We start from the raw sequence: 19,375 nt of genomic DNA on the forward strand, positions 1-19,375 counted from the left end.
AATTTTGAAGTAGATAGAAATAAAAGACCAAAAACTTGGTTTTTTGAATTTTTCACCTAAATTTTTAGGTTATGTGAAAAAATTGTGAATACAAAAGTTGTAGAACTTTTAATTACCTACAACTTTGCCATTGAACTTTTTTCTATAGGACTTGTAGTTTTGTCGGAAATCGAGAGAAACCATTTTTTTCTCTTAAAAGCTCCCCCCTCCCGCTTCCCGAACTCGGATTGACCGTAATTTATTTTTCCTTACATTTTTATCATATTCCCCTCCTTTTCTAATGGGTTTCATCCGACTGCGATTTTTTTTTGTTTCAAAAATTATCTACTCTAGTCTATATATCCATCATTCCATCATTCCATACACCTGAATAATACTGTATTAAACAGTAACGCGCGAAGCGGAGCGCTCACGATTGCGCTCCAATGAAAAAATATTTAGTACATTTCCTAATACGAAATCCAATAGGAGTGAAAGAGAGGGTTTGCCAGTGCCCTGCGCGCGTGAAACAGAAGATTTTCTATGTAAAAATAGCAAAATTCGGAGCGCCGCTCCCGCAAACGTTGCCGGTTCGGTCGCTTTAAGTTATAGATATTTTTGCACACCAAAAAGAAAGACGTAGTTATGTATTTCCTTTATAAGTAATTTTTTTGATAAATGGCTTTACACCATGTATTTTCAGTGTTTTATTTCAAGTGAACACCCATAAAATTTTGTCACGAGCCGCCTCTGATTTATAATTATAAACATTGCCAATAATTTTATTGGCAATGCTATGTCAGAGCAAGCAAAGGAGCAGGTGGGCCACCTGATGTTAAGTGGTCACCACCGCCGGCGCCCATAAACACTTTTAACACTCTTTGCCGGCCTTTTATGGACAAATAAGCTCTTTTCTTGAAGGCCCCAATGTCGTAGTTGTTCGGGAACACCGCAGGTGGCAAATCGTTCCATAGTTTCACCGTACGCGGAAGGAAGTTGCGGGTGAAGCGGACAGTGGTGGAGCGCCAACCATCCAGATGGTGCGGATGGAACTGGTTTTTACGGCGTGTGGTCCGGTGGTGGAACTGTGCGGCTGGTAAAAGGTGGAACAATTCCTCAGAGCACTCCCCATAGTAGATTCTGTACAGTATACAGAGAGACGCAACGTCTCTTCGCACTGACAGTGGATCGAGCCTATCGGAAAGCCTACCGTCATCGACAATTCGAGCTGCTCGATGTTGGATGCGGTCAAGAGGAAGGAGTTGATACTGTGGGGCTCCGGCTCCGCTCCGCTCCAGAGATGAGAACAGTACTCCATATGCGGTCGCACCTGAGCCTTGTACAGCTGAAGTCGGTGGGCCGGCTTGAAGTACTGTGTCGATCTACTGAGCACACCAAGTTTTTTCGAGGCTAATTTAGCCTTCGCTTCCAAATGACTGCGGAATTGAACCTCACTCGAGATTTCAACTCCGAGGATTCCGATTTTCAGCGATATACTAAGGGGAGTACTCTTAAACCGATGTTCTACGACAAATGGGGTCTTTTTAGCGGTGAACGCGCAAACCTGTGTCTTTAGGGGATTGAACTCGACAAGATTAAGTTCGCCCCAATCCGAGACTTCTTGGAGAGAAGACTCGACTTCAGACACAAGTTTGTTTCGACTCTCATTGAGGCTTTCCTTTGGGGTGTTTGCACGTCCGGGATAAAGAGCATCCCCCGTACTGTCGTCTGCATAGCAATGAATGTTACTGATTTGAAACAAATCATGTTTATAATTATCATGGATAAAAATAATTTTGTTAACTTTTGCAGGATTTAGACGCGATCTTTTCGCAGTTAAGACTAGCCCAGCTACAGAAAAACCCTTTCATTTGGCGTGCTTGTAGATGAGATAGATAGAAGCGATCGCGCTTATCCGGCAAGCCAAGGAAAAACAACTCTTTTTTGTTCCTAGAACTTAAGAATGTTGTCCTCTACATCTCCTGAATCTGAAGGGTTAGCCGTAGCCAAATATCTCCAACACTCTAGAGCGACGTCGTCATCCTCATCAATAAATCTATTGGAGTGTTTTTTGGCTAGCTTTTGGAGTAAAACATCTGGCATCGATATACATTTAGGTAGACATTGTCTACTATATTGATGCGACGTTGCCGTGTTGTAGACAACAACGCGAGCATTACACATGGTTTGCGCGCAAAATTTGAACTCGGCGCCAATTTTTCTGTGACCCGGCGGCGGCGGCGGCGCGCCGGGGTCTCTCGGCGGCGGCACGCCGGCGTGGCGCGGACCTCTAATCTAGTATAATCCTAGTATCTATTATCTATTATTGTAAACTTTTTAAAACAAATCTTCGACCAACGAACTTAATCTATGTAACTTACTAATATTATAAAGCTGAAGAGTTTGTTTGTTTGTTTATTTGAACGCGCTAATCTCAGGAACTGCTGGTCCAATTTGAAAAATTCTTTCGGTGTTAGATGGCCCATTTATCGAGAAAGGAAGGAAGGCTACCTATAATATAATATCATCACGCTAAGACCAACAGAAGCGGAGCAATGCGGGTAAAACCGTAGGGCACAACTAGTATTATCTATAATGCACCTTGAAATAGAATTTTCTCCACTCTAGACATAAGGCTGTCGGTAAAGCTTTCCACTGCAGTTAGCGCCGTGTTACATTATGCAGGAACTTGGCAATTTGTAAAACTTTCTGAGAAATTTCTTTTCACGTTTTACTTTACTTACTTATTATTTGAAAGAACAGGTATTTTTAAAATTCAAGTAGGAGTAACTAAAGTTATTATATTCCGTACTGAGCTATATCTGAGACAATAGGTACCTGGTGTAAAATAAAATTGCTTTGTGATTATTTTTCTTTTTTATGGTAAGTATGAAGATAACAATATGTTAGAATTATTTTGCATTTGTTAAGCATGTATCAAAATAATATAGAGCTCTGAGTAAAGCACTACAGTTTACTTAAAAATACTGGCATCAAAAAGTAATTTTTTCTCAAAGGTAGAATAATTGCTCAATAATTGATAACAATTATCACTATCAAATGAATTTTCCACGCAGTTTCAATTACATATATTAGTTAAATAAAAATAGTCTTCACAATTGGGTCAGAATATAATATTATAAAGAAGTATGGGTAATAATACCACATACCTAATATTACTAAATAATTCACAAACGTAAGTTCTATTAGGTAATCTGTAGTATTACTGCTAATAGGTATAAGTTACTTACCTACATATAACATTCCTACACAAGAACAAAAACAAAACAGGGAATCGAATGACTGAATTATATATTACAGTTATTTCTCAAGAGCTTTCCGTCTCACTTGCAGGGTATTTACGGACAATGAATTCAATTCTCTGTTTCAATATTGTTTGATACGTATTTGTTCACTTGGAATAATAATAGTGCAATAGATGTTCAATTGAAACAATTATAAAAGGTTTTCAATATAATAACGAAACAATATTCTTGAAAATAAACCTACAATCATCTAAAGAGAAAGAACAGAATTATGGTAACTACTAACTGTTTAACTATTATTATGATAATCTACAAGAATATGGCTTTATCGCGACTGCAAAAAGGAATACTATAAAAAATTATCTCTCTTCTATCTTGTCTGTCTGTCTCTTCGTCCAGCCTCATCCACTGAACCGATTTGGATGGAATTTTATGGAGCTTGAGACAGATAGCTCAGAAAGGACACAGGACGCGAGCGAAGCCGCAGGCAGTAAGCTTACACATTATAATTTCATAGGATTAGGGATCAGAATGTATTAGCAGGGTCGCAAGAGGGTCTTTCGTTTGCCGTGACGTAATACCAATTATTATAGTGGATTCTCTTACGTTTGCTTGTTCAATTATCCTTTATACATAATCAAACTATACATTGTTTTGTTTTGTGTGCTTTTGGAGACCTTTTTATAAATTATTCATTACTATACGCTATAACGTAGCGACGACCTGCTACACGGTGGAGTGACGACATCCGCAGGGTTGCTGGTCAAAACTGGCGACAACGAGCAAACGACCGGGCTCAGTGGCGTGCCATGACTGAGGCCTATGTCCAGCAGTGGACAAGTGTAGGCTGACAATGATGATGATGATGATACGCCCGCAGCTATTTTTGCTTACCTAAATTTCATGTTACATTACATTTCATTTAGGCTTATAGCTCTTTACATATCCTATTTCGCTCCCTTCAAGTAGCTTAAGTTTTTTTCTGAGGTATAAGTATTTTTTCTTTGAATAAAAGATCATCAAAAATCTAAGTATAGGTAGTAGACAGACAAACATACATTCGTTTCGAATAATTTATTTAATTAATATAATATATTATGTGGTACGTATATTTAAACGCTCTATTTTTACGCAAAGCAGCTGAATCAATTTTGATGAATCTCTATGTAGAGATTAGCTTAGATTTTCGAGAATTACATAGGCTACTATTGCAGACTGCAGTGAAAACAAACGAGAGAAAGCCACAACTCGTAGACTACGCATACGATAGAAGTTTAACCGGGTTTAAAAAATAATGCAAATAAACACGTTAAAAATGTTCAGGCAAAGCCATAGCAGCTAGTTTGTAAAACAAAAAGTTGAACAGAAATAGGTCTGGCACTGGGCGTCCTAACGAAGTTGAGATTGCACTAGTCGCTTGCTGAAAACTTGCGACAAACTTTGAAATGGCTGCAATATTAACGCTCTGCTTTGGAACTAATCCTGTGAACCGCTTTACTTTGATCCCAGTTTTATTAGCGCGGTTAATTTTAGAATGTGCCAGTTTAGTGTAGGAGAAAAGGTAAATGGTGACTTTTTATACACTGTTCCTTTAAAATATTGGAACGAAAATACTGACAACATCGTTCTATTTATAGATACAGTATTGATCAATGAATGTGTTATGTTTTCCTGAAATATTTGACCTTTCTAAGGATAGAAACAAGGAGTAATTATATCAACCATTTACCCGTCACCTTACATACAATTTAAGACCAGGGTAGTCTATTGGTCTTAATAAACGCGTTGCTGGTAAAACCCTTTCCCTATGTTATGGTTCTGAAGACTCCATTTACGGTACATTATACGTGACCGCTGTTATAACTCGTTTAGCTCAATAAATTTCCATTCATGCTGACAAAGATTAAGATATATTACTTTGGGAAATCGAAACGGTTTGCGTAAGGTATAAAAGAAAAGGTAGCTTGTATAATCTGTGTTTTTATTGGGTAAAGCCAAGCTCGTTTTGAATGTAAATGATTGAATAGGAATGAATACGAAGCTTTTTAGTAGAGACGCAATTTCAATAGTGTTTTAGTTGATTTATTGTATGTATTGAAATATCCTATAATATAGGTAATTCGTTTATATTTTCTTAGACATACCTTATATTATGTTTTACTTATGTAAGAAAATTTTACAAATATTACAAAAATATAAGTAAATTTTAATAGACGTAGTTGATGTTTTATTACTTATTTCTTTTGTGAATCGTGGGAGTAGTACTTTACACCGTATATTATATTACAAACCTACTACAAATGTTTAAATTAGAAGGCATCAATCTGCCCAGTTCCTCTATATCTATAACATACAATATGTAAATTCACAAATTGCAGACATGAAAACTGAAACGTGCGATCCTTACGGATCAAAGGTTCTCGGTAGCGGCCGCTTTCTTTTGAGGTTTCTTTTGAAAATCTAAAAATAAATAGAAATAATCAAATCAAGGATAACAGCCCTTGACATGGGAAGACATATCGGGGCATATTGCGGTTGAATTGAGAGTATTTTAGCAAATTCCTTTGAACGATGACGTAATAGGATTTCCTAAAGCCTTTGAACGGTTTATGTAGTGAACTAGCGGAGGCGACTTCCTTTTGGTTACGTGAATGCTTTGGGCAGAGCTATTATAGTATAAAAGTGTCTGAAATTACTTCTGATAACATAAGCTATTTGCTTATATTGCCATATCTTTTACAGATTTTTCCAGAGTAGGTATAATCGATCTAAGCTTGTTCGGAGCCGAAACTGACGGACAGATATACATTATATAACTAAGTACGTAACAATACAAAAATAATAGGTATTGGTAGGTACTTACTAAAGCACAGTAACATGAAAAAGAATTTTTTATACCGGAATGAGGTATAAAAAATACTAGCTATTGTTGCAACAGTGAAATGTTTTATTTAATTTAGCTTTTCAAAGTTGAAACCAAACTGACCCCGCAAATAATGAAGAAGCCGTCGTAAGATTTCAGACAAAAATAATACCTAAGTTATATTAATCGTATTAATTTGTTTGCAAATAATAAGTTCACTCCCGAGACAGTCACTGTAAGGGAGCGTTCACAGAAATATGGAAAACGTCGTGACAGGTATACGCGGATTGATCATTCATAGGTTCAAAATATACATATTATACTAATAGAGCCATAAAGCATATCACACAATGTGCCCGATAGCTTATTCTACACTTTTTATATTTAATTTGTCATTTTACTTGCCAGATAAGGGAAACAGAACATAACCAGAAGTCCATGTAACGTAACCAGAACATTTGGCTTCGTTTGAGAAGTTATTTTTTTGTCGATAATTAAGTTTATGTTCGCGAGTTTATTCATAATGTACATAAACAAAATATATCATTGATATACTATGACTTTTACATCTACATATTTATAAAGGAAAACATCTTAATTTAATACTACACAGACTGAATATAAGATTAGTTTTAGGTGCATTAACTTTAGTTTAATAAATAAAACAAAACTTACAAATTTAATTGTTCCCATAAAATCACGTAAAATATACTAACGAGCATTTATAATTTAATTCCAATTCTGTATTCGTAAACATTTCAATTGGATATAGAACTTGAAATCTCAAACATTAAATATTTAAATCTCTCGCATGTTGTCAAATTTGTTTGGAAACCTTTTCGCTCGAAAGGTTGTTTGTATATAGGGCAAAATAGGCTAGTAGATACATAAAAAATACATATCTAAAAAAGGTTTGTGAATATTCTAATGTAACTTCTAAATAACACTAAATGATGTTAAGAATCATGAGTTTAAATTTACATAGTGTCTGAAAATTCTTTTGGTCTACATTTTCTTTAGTTTTCATACAGTTCAATAAGGGAACCAGGGAGAGCGGATAGTTACATTTAATTCATATAATATTATAAACATCCGCCGCGGCTGTCTACTTGTGTGTTTGTTCGCGATAAACTCAAATACTGTACCAATTTTCATTATCTTATAGATTGCGTAGGTTTTTCTTAAGATTTTAGTACAACTTTAAACAACTATCTACTGACGGAAACAGTATTTTATATACAATCGCTATCATCACTGCTAAACAGCATCACTGTGAACACAGCTCAAGCAATACTCGCATTGTTTGTTTACTATTGTTCGAAAGAGGTTGTTTATTTTAGGAATATACTGAACAAAATATCTCATAACAAGTGAAATAATTGTATTTGAGTGTTGTTGTTGAATGTATTGTCTTTATTTATTTCCTCGCGCGCTTGTCGTACGAAATACAATTTTGTATAGAAGTAAGGTGTTTGTTCATACATTTGTATTTGTAACAATAGATATTGAATGAATATGGTTTGAAATTCAGTCAATGAGCGACAGATAATGAAATTAACTGTATTATTACAATTAATGTTTATATTTAAGGTGTATGAATTTATATTTTTAGTAGTATTATACAACGAAATTGACGATTATAAAGATGGTGCCAAAACAGAGTACGATTAAACGAAGAATATCAACTTCGAGGTCCACAACACATCCACGCTTCCTGCATCCATCCTAACACGATGAAATTATACCATATTAATTATATTATGATGTTTTCTTTCTTTCTTCCTATAATTCGATGTTGTTTTAATTATCTACAATACATATCGATAACCATTTTTTCGACCCTTTAATTCCATAAGTTAGTTTTAAGTAGGTAATAAATAAATTCACATAACCAAACACTAACTTGTATGTAGACTCAAGTAGTAATACCGACTGTACCTTCAACGTATGAGCATCTTATATCGGCTTTATGACTTTCAAAGCTTAAGCTTTTATTGCTCTGTTTTCTATGAAATTATTCATAACAATTTTTCATGCGTTTTATTAGAAATCTCGGAAAGTACTACTCCTTGGAAGTTTTTAAATAAACTTGCTTTGGCATAATGTTAAAAAATATTGTACGATTATTTGCATCACAATTAGGTACATTATTATATCTCTAGCGGAATTGTGAATACCTTTGGGTAATTGCTGTTCTATTCTGCAGTATATTTCATGAAAATATCAGAACCCAATGCTGTACACTCATATTTATGGACTATACATATATTATGTAAGTTAAAATATGCATAATTTTATAAATAAAATACCAGATAAAACGTGCTTTATACAAAAATACAACATAATCATTAACTACTATAAATACATGTACATTATAAATATCTACACGCTAAACCAATGTTGCTGAAAAATGCTCATTTAACCGGAACGGGGCGTAGGTTCGTAGCGCAGTCGCTCGGAAAATTGGTCCTTCGAGCGTCGTCGGGTGACTTACTATGTGACCATGAATTCATAATGATAGTTACATTTAATTCATCTTTAAAACATCCGCCGCGGCTGTCTATTTGTGTGGTTGTTCGCGATAAACACAAATATTTCGCCGATTTTCATTCCCCAATAAATTGTGTAGTTCTCGAGGAAGGTTTTAGATAATTTTAAACAACTACTGACGGCAATAGTATTTTATATAGCAATCGCTATCACCACCGCTAAACAGCATCATTGTGAACACAGCTCAAGCAATACTCGCATTGTTTATTGTCTATTGGTATGATTAAGTAGTAACCAATATTTACCGTTGGTATGGACCGAATCTGTAGGAGAATAGAGAATATTATAGTCGAAAGTCAACTGCTTGTACCTAGCTGTAGCTATCGACAATTTAAGGTTATTTGCTTAGTTTCAAAAAATACTTTATTAAAAATTTGTGTTTGTATTAAATAAATATTTTTTTTATGTTTGATGGTGAACAATAATTGATCTATAAAGTTAAGACTTTTATCGATAGATATTTTATATTTTTGAGATTTTTATCCTAAAACCCTTTATTATAAGTAGAGCAAAGATTTATAAAAACTTCGATAAGAAACTGATACGGATCAAGTTTAAAATAATCTAAGCTTTCAGAGAATTCACTTTAGATTCATGAAAAATGCCAATATCTTGTAGAAAGATCCGGTTTCATAAACGAAAGTGAATTAACCCGGAAAATCGCTTTATTATGAGATTAATGATGCCTTGATTTAATTTGTGTGCCTCGTGAAATATTAAAACGTTAATTTACAAAATTTCCTGCAAAAATTAATGTGAAAGAGTAGAAAGAGATATTTTTGTAGCAACTGGCAATTATTAAGAAGGCAAATGCACAGGTTTTTATGACTTTTGTTTAGCAAATTATTTAGTAAAAATATGTATTTATTTTTAATACGTAGATCACATATATGATAGATCATGAATCATGTATACTTATACAATATATAATAGGAATATAATGTCGGGAACGACTCGACCAATTCGTTATTGATCCTTAAACATTTTTTATTTTTCTTATGAATATTAAATTAAATTGTAAATTCGAAATATGAGGATAAAAAGTTATTTATTGGGGTACAATAGATCAATATACATATTTAGAAATAACTTTTCTTCTAGGTATATTTTTTGTAATAAACAATACCCTAACAATTCGGTTTGATTTCAACAAGACGACCTTATTTCGTAAAACACTTCGAAACTTTAAGTATTGACCGTAACTTGTAATTATGATTCGTTTCCACCGAGATAGCACTAACCGAAGTATGGGAATAAACTCGACTTTGCTCGTGCAGTCTGCGGTAAAGGACTGAAATAAGAAACACGTTCTGTGGAACTGGGCTTTATGTTATCCAGTGAAAGAGAGACGATATATAATTTAAAACATATTTTATTTAAGGAAAAAGAGAAAGATTTTGCGTAATGCACGAGGATCATCTTATATCAATTATTATGTCGAACATAAATCGAATCGGTAGTTACTTGTGTCATGTTTTTTACAAAATATTTATTTCAAAGACCAAAAGCAAAACTATATTGTTTACTTTTACAGTCTAGAAGGTTTTTTTTAATTTAATGTATAGAAAATCAAATACTTTGGAAACTACACTTTTATTTAAACCTGCATTTGCTTCGTTAGGTTAGGAAAACACAATGTTCATGATAAATATATTTTATTGTTAAAGGTATATATACATTATGAGTAATTCACCGTGTATTCGTAAATTTTGTGTTGTTTTTTGCTGGAATAAGGATTTAATATCATTTTCATCATCATCATAATTCAGCAGTAACGAACCCAAGAGCAAAATATTATCATATCTATAGCTTTGCACTGGTTGTGTACCTTAAGCTCTAAGTACGTTCAGAGCTAAGAAATTGACAGCAGTTAAAGTTTAATGAATGTTTGAAAATAATGCGGCACTCGCAGTAAGTTTTTCTAGTTGATGGGAAGAGTTTCGAAATAATAAGAAATATATAAGTTTTGATGTTACTGTGCTTTGTGTCTATTACGTCTTTCGAGTGAGTTTATTTGAAATATTTTGTACAATAAATTGTGGTATTATTCGGTAGCAAAATATAATGCTGAATGGAGTAGCAATATAATAATTGAAAAAATAAGTACGATACTAAAATTAGGTAGGATTATTATTAGACATAATTTTAAGTCAACCTATTGGTTTAGAACATTTTTTACAACAACGTTAATCACTGATGGAAGACAGTGTGATTTTAAGAAAGAAAGAAAACATTTTTTTAGTGGAATTGCGATCGGTATAAACTATTGCTCTACCGATAGAGCTGTGAATATTATGATATTATGAATATAATGATATGGTTGAAGACATTTATCATAAAAAATTAGCAAATCTAAATCAGACTTGTAGACTTTACTTACTATTTACTCAATGAAAATGTGTACTATGGTCAGTAGTCTTTACGTTTGTAGCAGTTGGTATTGATGTTGTTTACGCAGTCTCATTAGCGATCTTATTGTAATTAAATTATCACTATAGCTTGAGAATTAACATAAGATTAAGCCAAACATAAAATGACGTACCAAGCAAAACGAGGACTTATTGTGTTGTATCTTTTTTAGTAAATCAGATCTATTTCTATCAATTGTATCGATTTATGTCTAAATCAATCAGTGGTCATACAAACTATATTCGCAGTTATTTGCGAAGATATGACCGCCTGTTGTATTGACACAGCGAGTGCAATCAGAGTATATATATAAACATAACTAGATGTTAAGGCGCCTTCATTTCCGCTCACTGGAGCTTCTAACAAACCGGAAAATTAGGTGAAATTTACATGAGCGTTTTCAGGGAAAATTTGCCATGGTAGAAAGTTTAACGAAAAAATAGAGCAAAATATGGATAGATCAATATTGATACACACATTTTAAGCTTCTTTATATTATATAGTATAGTATATATAAGAATTAGAAAATAGTACCTAAGCAATACAAAAGTATTTATGTCGAATTCTATGTAAATTTCCTGTGTTAGAATATGGTCAATTATAATGTGACTCTACCTAAACATTAGTTTTATTACCCACCAAAATTTATACCTACATAAATGTGCAGGTAAGTCTACGTATAAATGAAATAACAGAAACGATTCACATATATTATACTCAGCTACGTTCTACACGTTCGCGTATATCCAGCCTAATATTTCCTTTAATATAACATTGATATTTATTGGCCCAATCCCCAGCAGCAGGTATCGCAATATTTTGATCTGTTGGAAGTGGGCCAAGTGACCTCTCTGTTGAAAGGGAATCAATAAAAGTAAATGCAGCTGAATTTTATTAGTTCTTTCATTGAATAGTTAGGGTAATTTAGTTATTGGTTTGGAGTAGGCTTTTGATTGTTATTGTGAAATATAAAAAGTTATTAAGTGTTTATTTTGTATTTTTTTGTTCTTATTAATAAAACTCAAACTCAAACATTTATTTATTCAATAAGACTTCTTCTAGAAGCACTTTTGAAACATATTACACATATTTTTAACATTTACCACCTATACACATATTTTTAACATTTACCACCGATTCGGAAAGCAGTATCTACGGAGAGAAACTCCATAGTTGGTCTTTCGCCTAATTTAGTGAAGATATTTGGTAATACCTTAGACTTTAGAGTATAGAGCAAGCTATATAGAGCAGATCAAGATAATTTTAAATAATGAGTTAATAAGTATTGCATATGCTAAGCTGGTTCTTTTTTTCTTTCATTTTTGTTCTTACGTAATCGAACCCAGGCCAAACCTTTTATTTTTACGTAGGTACAAATCAGGTCATAAAATGAAACGAAACAACCTGTAACACCCGTGTCATCGTATCAAATGATATTGAAATATGTTTTATGTCAATTTTATGAGCACTAAGCACTTTGCAATGTCGTCTAAATAACGTAGCGTCACCACGTAGCGTCACCACGAGATATGCCCCGTAGGCCGAATAATAGACGGCTTTAATGGGCCAATGCTTTTAGCTATCAACAGCTGGAGGCTTAAAAGAAAAGTGAAGGCGAGTTAAAATAAATCCTTAGTAATATTATAAATGCGATAGTTTGTTTTTTTGACGAATTTAAAAGGAGGAGTAGAGTACTCTCTATGAGAGTAGAGTAGTCAATGCGACTGTATTTTATTTTTTGTTTGTTACCTCAGAACTTTCGACTGGGTGAACCGATATTGATGATTTTTTTAATTTGAATGTTTTAAATATTCAATTTCTAACCATTTGAAGGCGGCATACTTTATTAACAAAAATATTTTTTGTCTGTAGATAGGCTAGAGTGTGATACCTATAGGTTACTTTTTACCGTCGTAAAACCTGTAAATAGCATCACTAATGGCTCAAGAACGGCTGAAAAGATTTTAATAATTTTTAATTTGTTGGATAATATGATAATCTTATTTGAATTATAACTTTTACATGTTTTGTTTGATATTTCTATGAGTAGGTTTACTATTTTAAAAATCTTTGCAAAATATCATCTTTCTTACTTTAAAGCATGCCTTGAAATGCAACTCTAAGCTTATTAAGAGCTGCTTTTTTTCCTCTTTTAACTTAAGTGTAACTTTCCGTAACTTGTACCATGCGACAGCCTACTTAAGAAATACTTAAATATTAAGTAACTTGGGACTATAGGAAGTTTTCATATTATGAGTTTAAAATATGAGTTGCAGTTTAGTTAGGTTTCAAACTTTTATAATAAAAATTGCGACAGGACAGAATAAACTAACATTATTATTGTAGTGTAATCTATACTAATTTTATATAGCTGAATAGTTTGTTTATTTGAACGCGCTAATCTCAGGAACTACTGGTCCGATTTGGAAAATACTTTCGGTGTTTAAGATAGCCCATTTATCGAGGAAGGTAAACTATATATCATCACGCTAAGACCAACAGGAGCAACTAGTACATGATAATTAATTGTTTATTTAATTATTTCACAATATTACTTTTGTAATAAGCAGAGGTCGGTCAGATTGTGGGATATAATGATTAGAAATTCAGGCGTATGTCACTTGCTACCAATGTAGCTTCATAATGATGAATGAGTTATCAATATCGGTCTCGTATTTGTGGAGCTTTTTACAAACAAATACAACTTTTCCATTGATAACTTTTGTATAGAAAAAGGTACGAGTATAAGTAATTATAGGGTTAATGGACTAACCGACTAAATGAAACAATGGATGACTGAAGTTTATACCTTTATTTGAGCTCTTAAAAGCAATATTCATTACGTTTTGTTAAAAACATGATTGCAATATAAATATAATTGCATATTTATTGTTATAATAACATTAATGGACACTATACCAAAAATACACAATTAAATTTATCTTCAATAAATATCAAAATGTGTCAGATTATTTATAACGATAACAAAATAATTTAGGTCTCTCCAGTTTAGTGTTACCTCGTATTCTAGCTAAATATTGGGTGAAGTAATTAATTAATATAATCATATTATTCCAAGATCTTTAATTTTTAAGCTATTGCATAGCTTCTATCGCGGGCCTTGAGTGCGGGGACCGAATCCAGAAATTCCGTAACGAAAAAACCTCACGCTCCCCACTCCGACGGTCTCGGAGGTGTGGCTTGAAAGCATAGCATGCAATAGCTTTACCGCGGCAGTCCCCGAGTGCCACACGTCTTTTTTTTTCTTTTTAAATTTAATAAAAAGTAGGTATATGCTACCGCTATTCTTCAAAACTTGTAAGTTTAGGGCCTTTGTTTGCTGAAGTACTTATGCCTTATTCCAGGTAATATATCCATAGATCAAAATTACAGGAACAATTTTAGTAATAACCAATAGTCGTTTCGCCATTACTGTATTAAAATAATTATATTTCACCTTCAATAAGCATTATTAGCACTCACTATTTTCACTTTCTGTTTTAGTACAAAAATGGTGGTCACGTGACAACACGTATTATTTGAACACGTAGATCAATTTTATTTGTGTGTAATATTAAAAATATTCTTCGGATAATATAGGAAAATCGCCACAAAAACTGTCTTACGGTTGTGACTTTATAAAAATTATTGGTGCATGTTATTTTGGCCAAAAAATGCGATATTTATACCTTTTCGACTCACAAAACAAAAAAAATATCGTACAATGAACCTGCAAGTTTTTCAGCAAAATGGTCACTCCAGAATACCTATCAAAGGACATTCTAGAAAAGAACTATGTGCGATCTTTCTCTCCCTTCCACCAGGTGGAAATGGTCCTCGGAATATGCCGCATTAATATCAGGGATAAATTCGTCACGCCTCCCACTACCGCACAAAAAGTGTACACTTTAATAACAGTAATTTCAGCATTACCCATAACTACATACGTAGTTATCACATTCTACGGAAAGTTTTATTTCCACAAAGACATATACTACCTCACGATAGCCACCACGTTTATATACTATATCGTATTTTGTTTAAACTCGATTCATTTGAGATTCATCAACAATGATTCGAATACAAAATTTTATGTGCAACTTCAAGAAATCGATCGTTTGATGAAAATAGATCGGCATAATTTGATGTACAGTTTAATGTACGTGCATAATATTGTTTCGGTGTGTTTTAGCTTTGGTATTCTTTCACTAGTATGTGTCTATGTTAATTTCTGGGATGTTTTTATGGTGGCCGGGTTCTTGGTTCTATTCTACGTGGCAGCTAGTTGTACCATAGCGTGGTTGCACTGTGCTAATCTAATTAAGTACTTTTCGCTTCGAATGCGTTTTATAAATGCTGTGTTAATGAATTTTTTGAATGGTCCACTGGTTGAGAAGGGGCGGAGACTAAATAGGTTTGATGTTACAAAGAAGGACATGTGTCAGATGGCCTGGGAGTCACATAGGTTTGAAACAAGCTGCGTTGATGCGTTTGTGACTGCCCTTTTCGATGCATATGAAGCGTTCCAGAATCATTATAGATTTCAAGTGAGGAACTTAATTAGTTCTTATTTTGCGTTATTAAAGTTACTTTTAATATAGAAATAAATTACGACTCCGTGATTCTGTAATTTATAACTGAAAAGAGAGCTTTTTATCAAATAAACGTATAAAAAATTATATTTTATAACAAACTTCTCCCTCAACTCTTGATGTGAGAGATATTAATAAAGCTGTTTAATATTTCAGATTTTTCTATTTTTCTGCAACTGCTTTCTTAACACGCTGATGATTTTCGAAATCAATATTTTGGCTGCACAAAAAGGGGTGAGTTTTTAAGTATGAGCTAAATCTGTAATGAAGTTGAAAGTCGGAAAAATAAATTATAAAGATAGTTGCGGTGAAAATCAGGAAAATAAGTTTCCGCGATGGCAGGAACAAGTCTGCCGAGTCAGCTATTTCCATACATATAATAATATTCTAGATCTTATTTAAAGTTTTATTACCTACTTCCTGTCTGCCCAAGCTTCTTACTGGTTATATTTTGATAAAAGTCTACCTATTTACACTAATATCAAGAAATTGTAGGTTGTTTTCGATGTACCTAACGAATTTTTTTTGGCTTTCTACTTTTTTTCCGGCTCGATCATATTTATAGTAGTAATGATTTGTAAGTATATTATTTTAATTAAATAATGACTTTGTGACTTATTTTTTCAGACGTACTCCATATTCGACTTCACAGATCTCCTGCTGATAATGTTCCTCAACGTGCTGATAGCGATACGGCTGTGCGTGCGCTGCGAGCTGCTGCAGGGGGAAGTGAAGAGGACCAGGCACTTGTGCCTCACAGTTCTGGCGCGGTACCATGAAGGTATACTGATGATCTCCTGCTGATGGTGGTATACAGCTGCGTGCCTTGATCACGGGCTTATTAACAAATTTGACGTTGATCTTTATACAGACAGAGTATCATCAAAATCCATTCAGCGGTTTTCCCGTGAAAGTGTAACAAACATATACAAAACTTCCGGATTTATTATACTAGTAAGATATAATAGCTATGGAAGTATATCCTTTCTAACACATAGCTTAGCTAAAAGATACATTCGAACCCTTTTTATCTCAAGTTTCCTGCCAATTGTCGAGATTTACTTTTCAGTTTCAGGAAGCGTTTTTCGATTAAGATTTCTTCGCATGATATCTAGTCTGTTACGATAATATAAATATATTAAATCTCAAGCTTATTTTGATCAGGTTATACATGTAAATTGTAAAGAGAGTTGAAGATTGTTTTTGGAAGTGAAACTTCTTTAGGCGCGTTGAGAGTAAATTTGAAGGTTGCGTCATGGCAATACTGTCCCGTCTGGAGTAAAGCGACAATTTCGGTATGAATTTTAAATTTGAATCCTGCCAAAGAAGTTTCACTTCTGACAAGCGTGCTCGTCACATACGCTCTTTTTTATTTATTTTTTAAACTGTGTACTAGTATAGTATTATATTATAGATGTGAACTCATTATTTATAAATAATACTAATTTAATAATACCTTGTTACGTATAATATCAATGATTTATAATCAAGTCAGTAATTAATAATAGCAATATATTTCAGGCGCCATACGCAACAAGGCACTAAAGATATTGAAAACAATACAATACCGCCCCCCGACGTTCACCGTGTACGGCATGTGGTATCTCAACGCGCACACGATCCTCGGCCTGCTGCCGCTCATCACCACCCTGCTTGTGGCCCTGCTGCAGTTCACTGTGCTATGAGTAGGAAATAAACCTACACATATTATAATAAATAAACATTTAAATCTATCTCCAATAATCTATCTACACCTTTTTAAGTATAATATCATTGCTTTCTATGGGAGGAGCTATCAAATATAAGCAATTAACCATTCCAGGCGCTATACGAAACAATGCACTAAAGATATTCAACACGATACAATACCGCATATAATAAAAAAAGAGCTTGTGTGCCGAGCTCACGTGTTAGAAGTGAAACTTTTTTATTGGCAAGATTCAATGATCATCATCGCTTTACTCTATGACGACCTTGAAATATTACTCTCAACGCTCATAAATAAGTCACTTTAAAATTAATTTTACGTACCGAATAGCGTACATTTCATTTTTATAAATTACATTTTTGTACCTTTAATTTTAGTTATGATTGTATTGTATTAAATGATTCCGGCAATAAATACTTTTTCGTTCTTTCCTCTTTCTAATAAGTTAACTAATACTACATATTAAGATAATTAGTAGAGCTAAATTTTTTTTTGCCACACTTTCAAAATGTGCATATTTTTTATTGCTGTAAGCTTAACACAATCCAGATGTAATCCCTATACGATAAACGAGAACCATTAAAAGGATCATAAACCTATGTACCTACATGATATATATTCTTATATGTTAAATGGTGTATTGTAATGTCACAGTATTACCATCCTACAGTATGGCGACGAATGTACTTGTGCAGAGAAACGGAGGGGAACTGGCGGGGGGTCGGGCGACGCGGGCCGCTTAATGCAATCACGCTGAGTTTGCATTAACTATCGCGAAAGGATGACGCAGTCGTATTTTTTGTGTAATAATTTTATTATACATAGGTACTTACATATTCTATTATGACGCGCAAAAACTGTTCCGTTTACGGATGTAAATCTACATTGAAATCCCAGAAGGAAACAATATTTCAGAAAGATTGTATTAATTGTATCTGTTGAATTAAAATCAAAGCTATGTATATGTTGTCCTCATTATTTTCTAATCAGATTGTATATCCCAATGCGAATGCATTACTTAGTTAAATGGTATAATATACAATTAAGAACATCCAAAAATAAAGTGTCCACGTAAATAATATTTAGCAGTGCAATATCTGTAATTATATATTTATGAACAAATAATTACATCAGATTTAATAATCGCAATTATTTTGAATGTACATAATATGAATAAATGATTTCATCATAATATTAATAATCAAAATTGTTTTATTTCCCATTTGTTGCAACCCTAGCGTATTTTCGTGTGGCAGCGTAAGTACCTACGCTGGAGGCGGCATCGCGCGACATCAAAGGCGATTCCTTACTGTAGGAAATAATATTGTAATACTGTGGTAATGTCCAATAATCCCCATTGGATCGGCTTAACGGTTTAAATATTTATCACCATTGTTTATCAGTTATGCGAATGTATTGTATCGTGGCTATTTATTTCATATTTAAAAGGAGTCAATGACCTTCTTCAAGGTTCTGTAAGCTACTATTAATTATTCTGTGGTTCCGACTATTGATAAATGAAAGTTGAATGACTAGAACAATAGTAATTTTTGATATTGAGAGAAATATTCAGTCTGTGAATAAATCAGGCCGTGGGAACCCACCTTAAGCGTGATGATAGCATTCCTAATAAATGGGCTATCTAACACTGAAATATTTTATTACTATTATTTTAGTACAACCGAACAAACAAACCCTTTAACTTTATAATATGAGTGTAAATATGATAAAATTCATATACTTTTACTTGTACGCACCTCAAGTTATCACGCCATAGTCGTTTCCCATACAAACTGCCATTACCATAAAATTTTATCTAAATCCTGCTATTACTGGGTTCATAAAATGAAGTGACAAACTAATAAATATTTATGATACTGGAAGAGTTGATCACTCTTTCTTTTTCCTTACACTGTTTTCATGTTCACATTCACGTGTATTTGACTGACTGACTTTATAGTCAGTTATTTACAATTCAAATACACGTGTATTCAATAAATATGATAAA

The 19,375-nt window shown here is 33.4% G+C and overlaps 1 protein-coding gene across 1 annotated transcript; it reads left to right on the plus strand.

Annotated features, from left to right (window-relative positions):
• Positions 1-14,816: 14,816 nt before the first annotated feature.
• On the plus strand, positions 14,817-17,344 carry LOC149898077 (uncharacterized). The gene is made up of 4 exons (XM_090115257.1): positions 14,817-15,614; positions 15,816-15,893; positions 16,287-16,440; positions 17,181-17,344. The coding sequence occupies exons 1-4, from the start codon at positions 14,817-14,819 to the stop codon at positions 17,342-17,344; spliced, it is 1,194 nt and encodes a 397-aa protein (XP_089971383.1).
• The last annotated feature ends 2,031 nt before the right edge of the window (positions 17,345-19,375 follow it).

The sequence above is a fragment of the Colias eurytheme genome, chromosome 23, assembly GCF_061535395.1.
Source record: "Colias eurytheme isolate Ceu_HAF_F1 chromosome 23, ilColEury1 Martin Lab GWU primary, whole genome shotgun sequence".
Classification (NCBI taxonomy): domain Eukaryota; kingdom Metazoa; phylum Arthropoda; class Insecta; order Lepidoptera; family Pieridae; genus Colias; species Colias eurytheme.

Excerpts from the sequence above, each read along its gene's own strand:
- LOC149898077 (XM_090115257.1), top strand. The coding sequence starts at position 14,817 with ATGGTCACTCCAGAATACCTATCAAAGGACATTCTAGAAAAGAACTAT. Across the intron at positions 15,615-15,815 it reads AGAATCATTATAGATTTCAA|ATTTTTCTATTTTTCTGCAA; the intron begins GTGAGGAACTTA and ends TTAATATTTCAG. Across the intron at positions 15,894-16,286 it reads TTTTGGCTGCACAAAAAGGG|ACGTACTCCATATTCGACTT; the intron begins GTGAGTTTTTAA and ends TTATTTTTTCAG.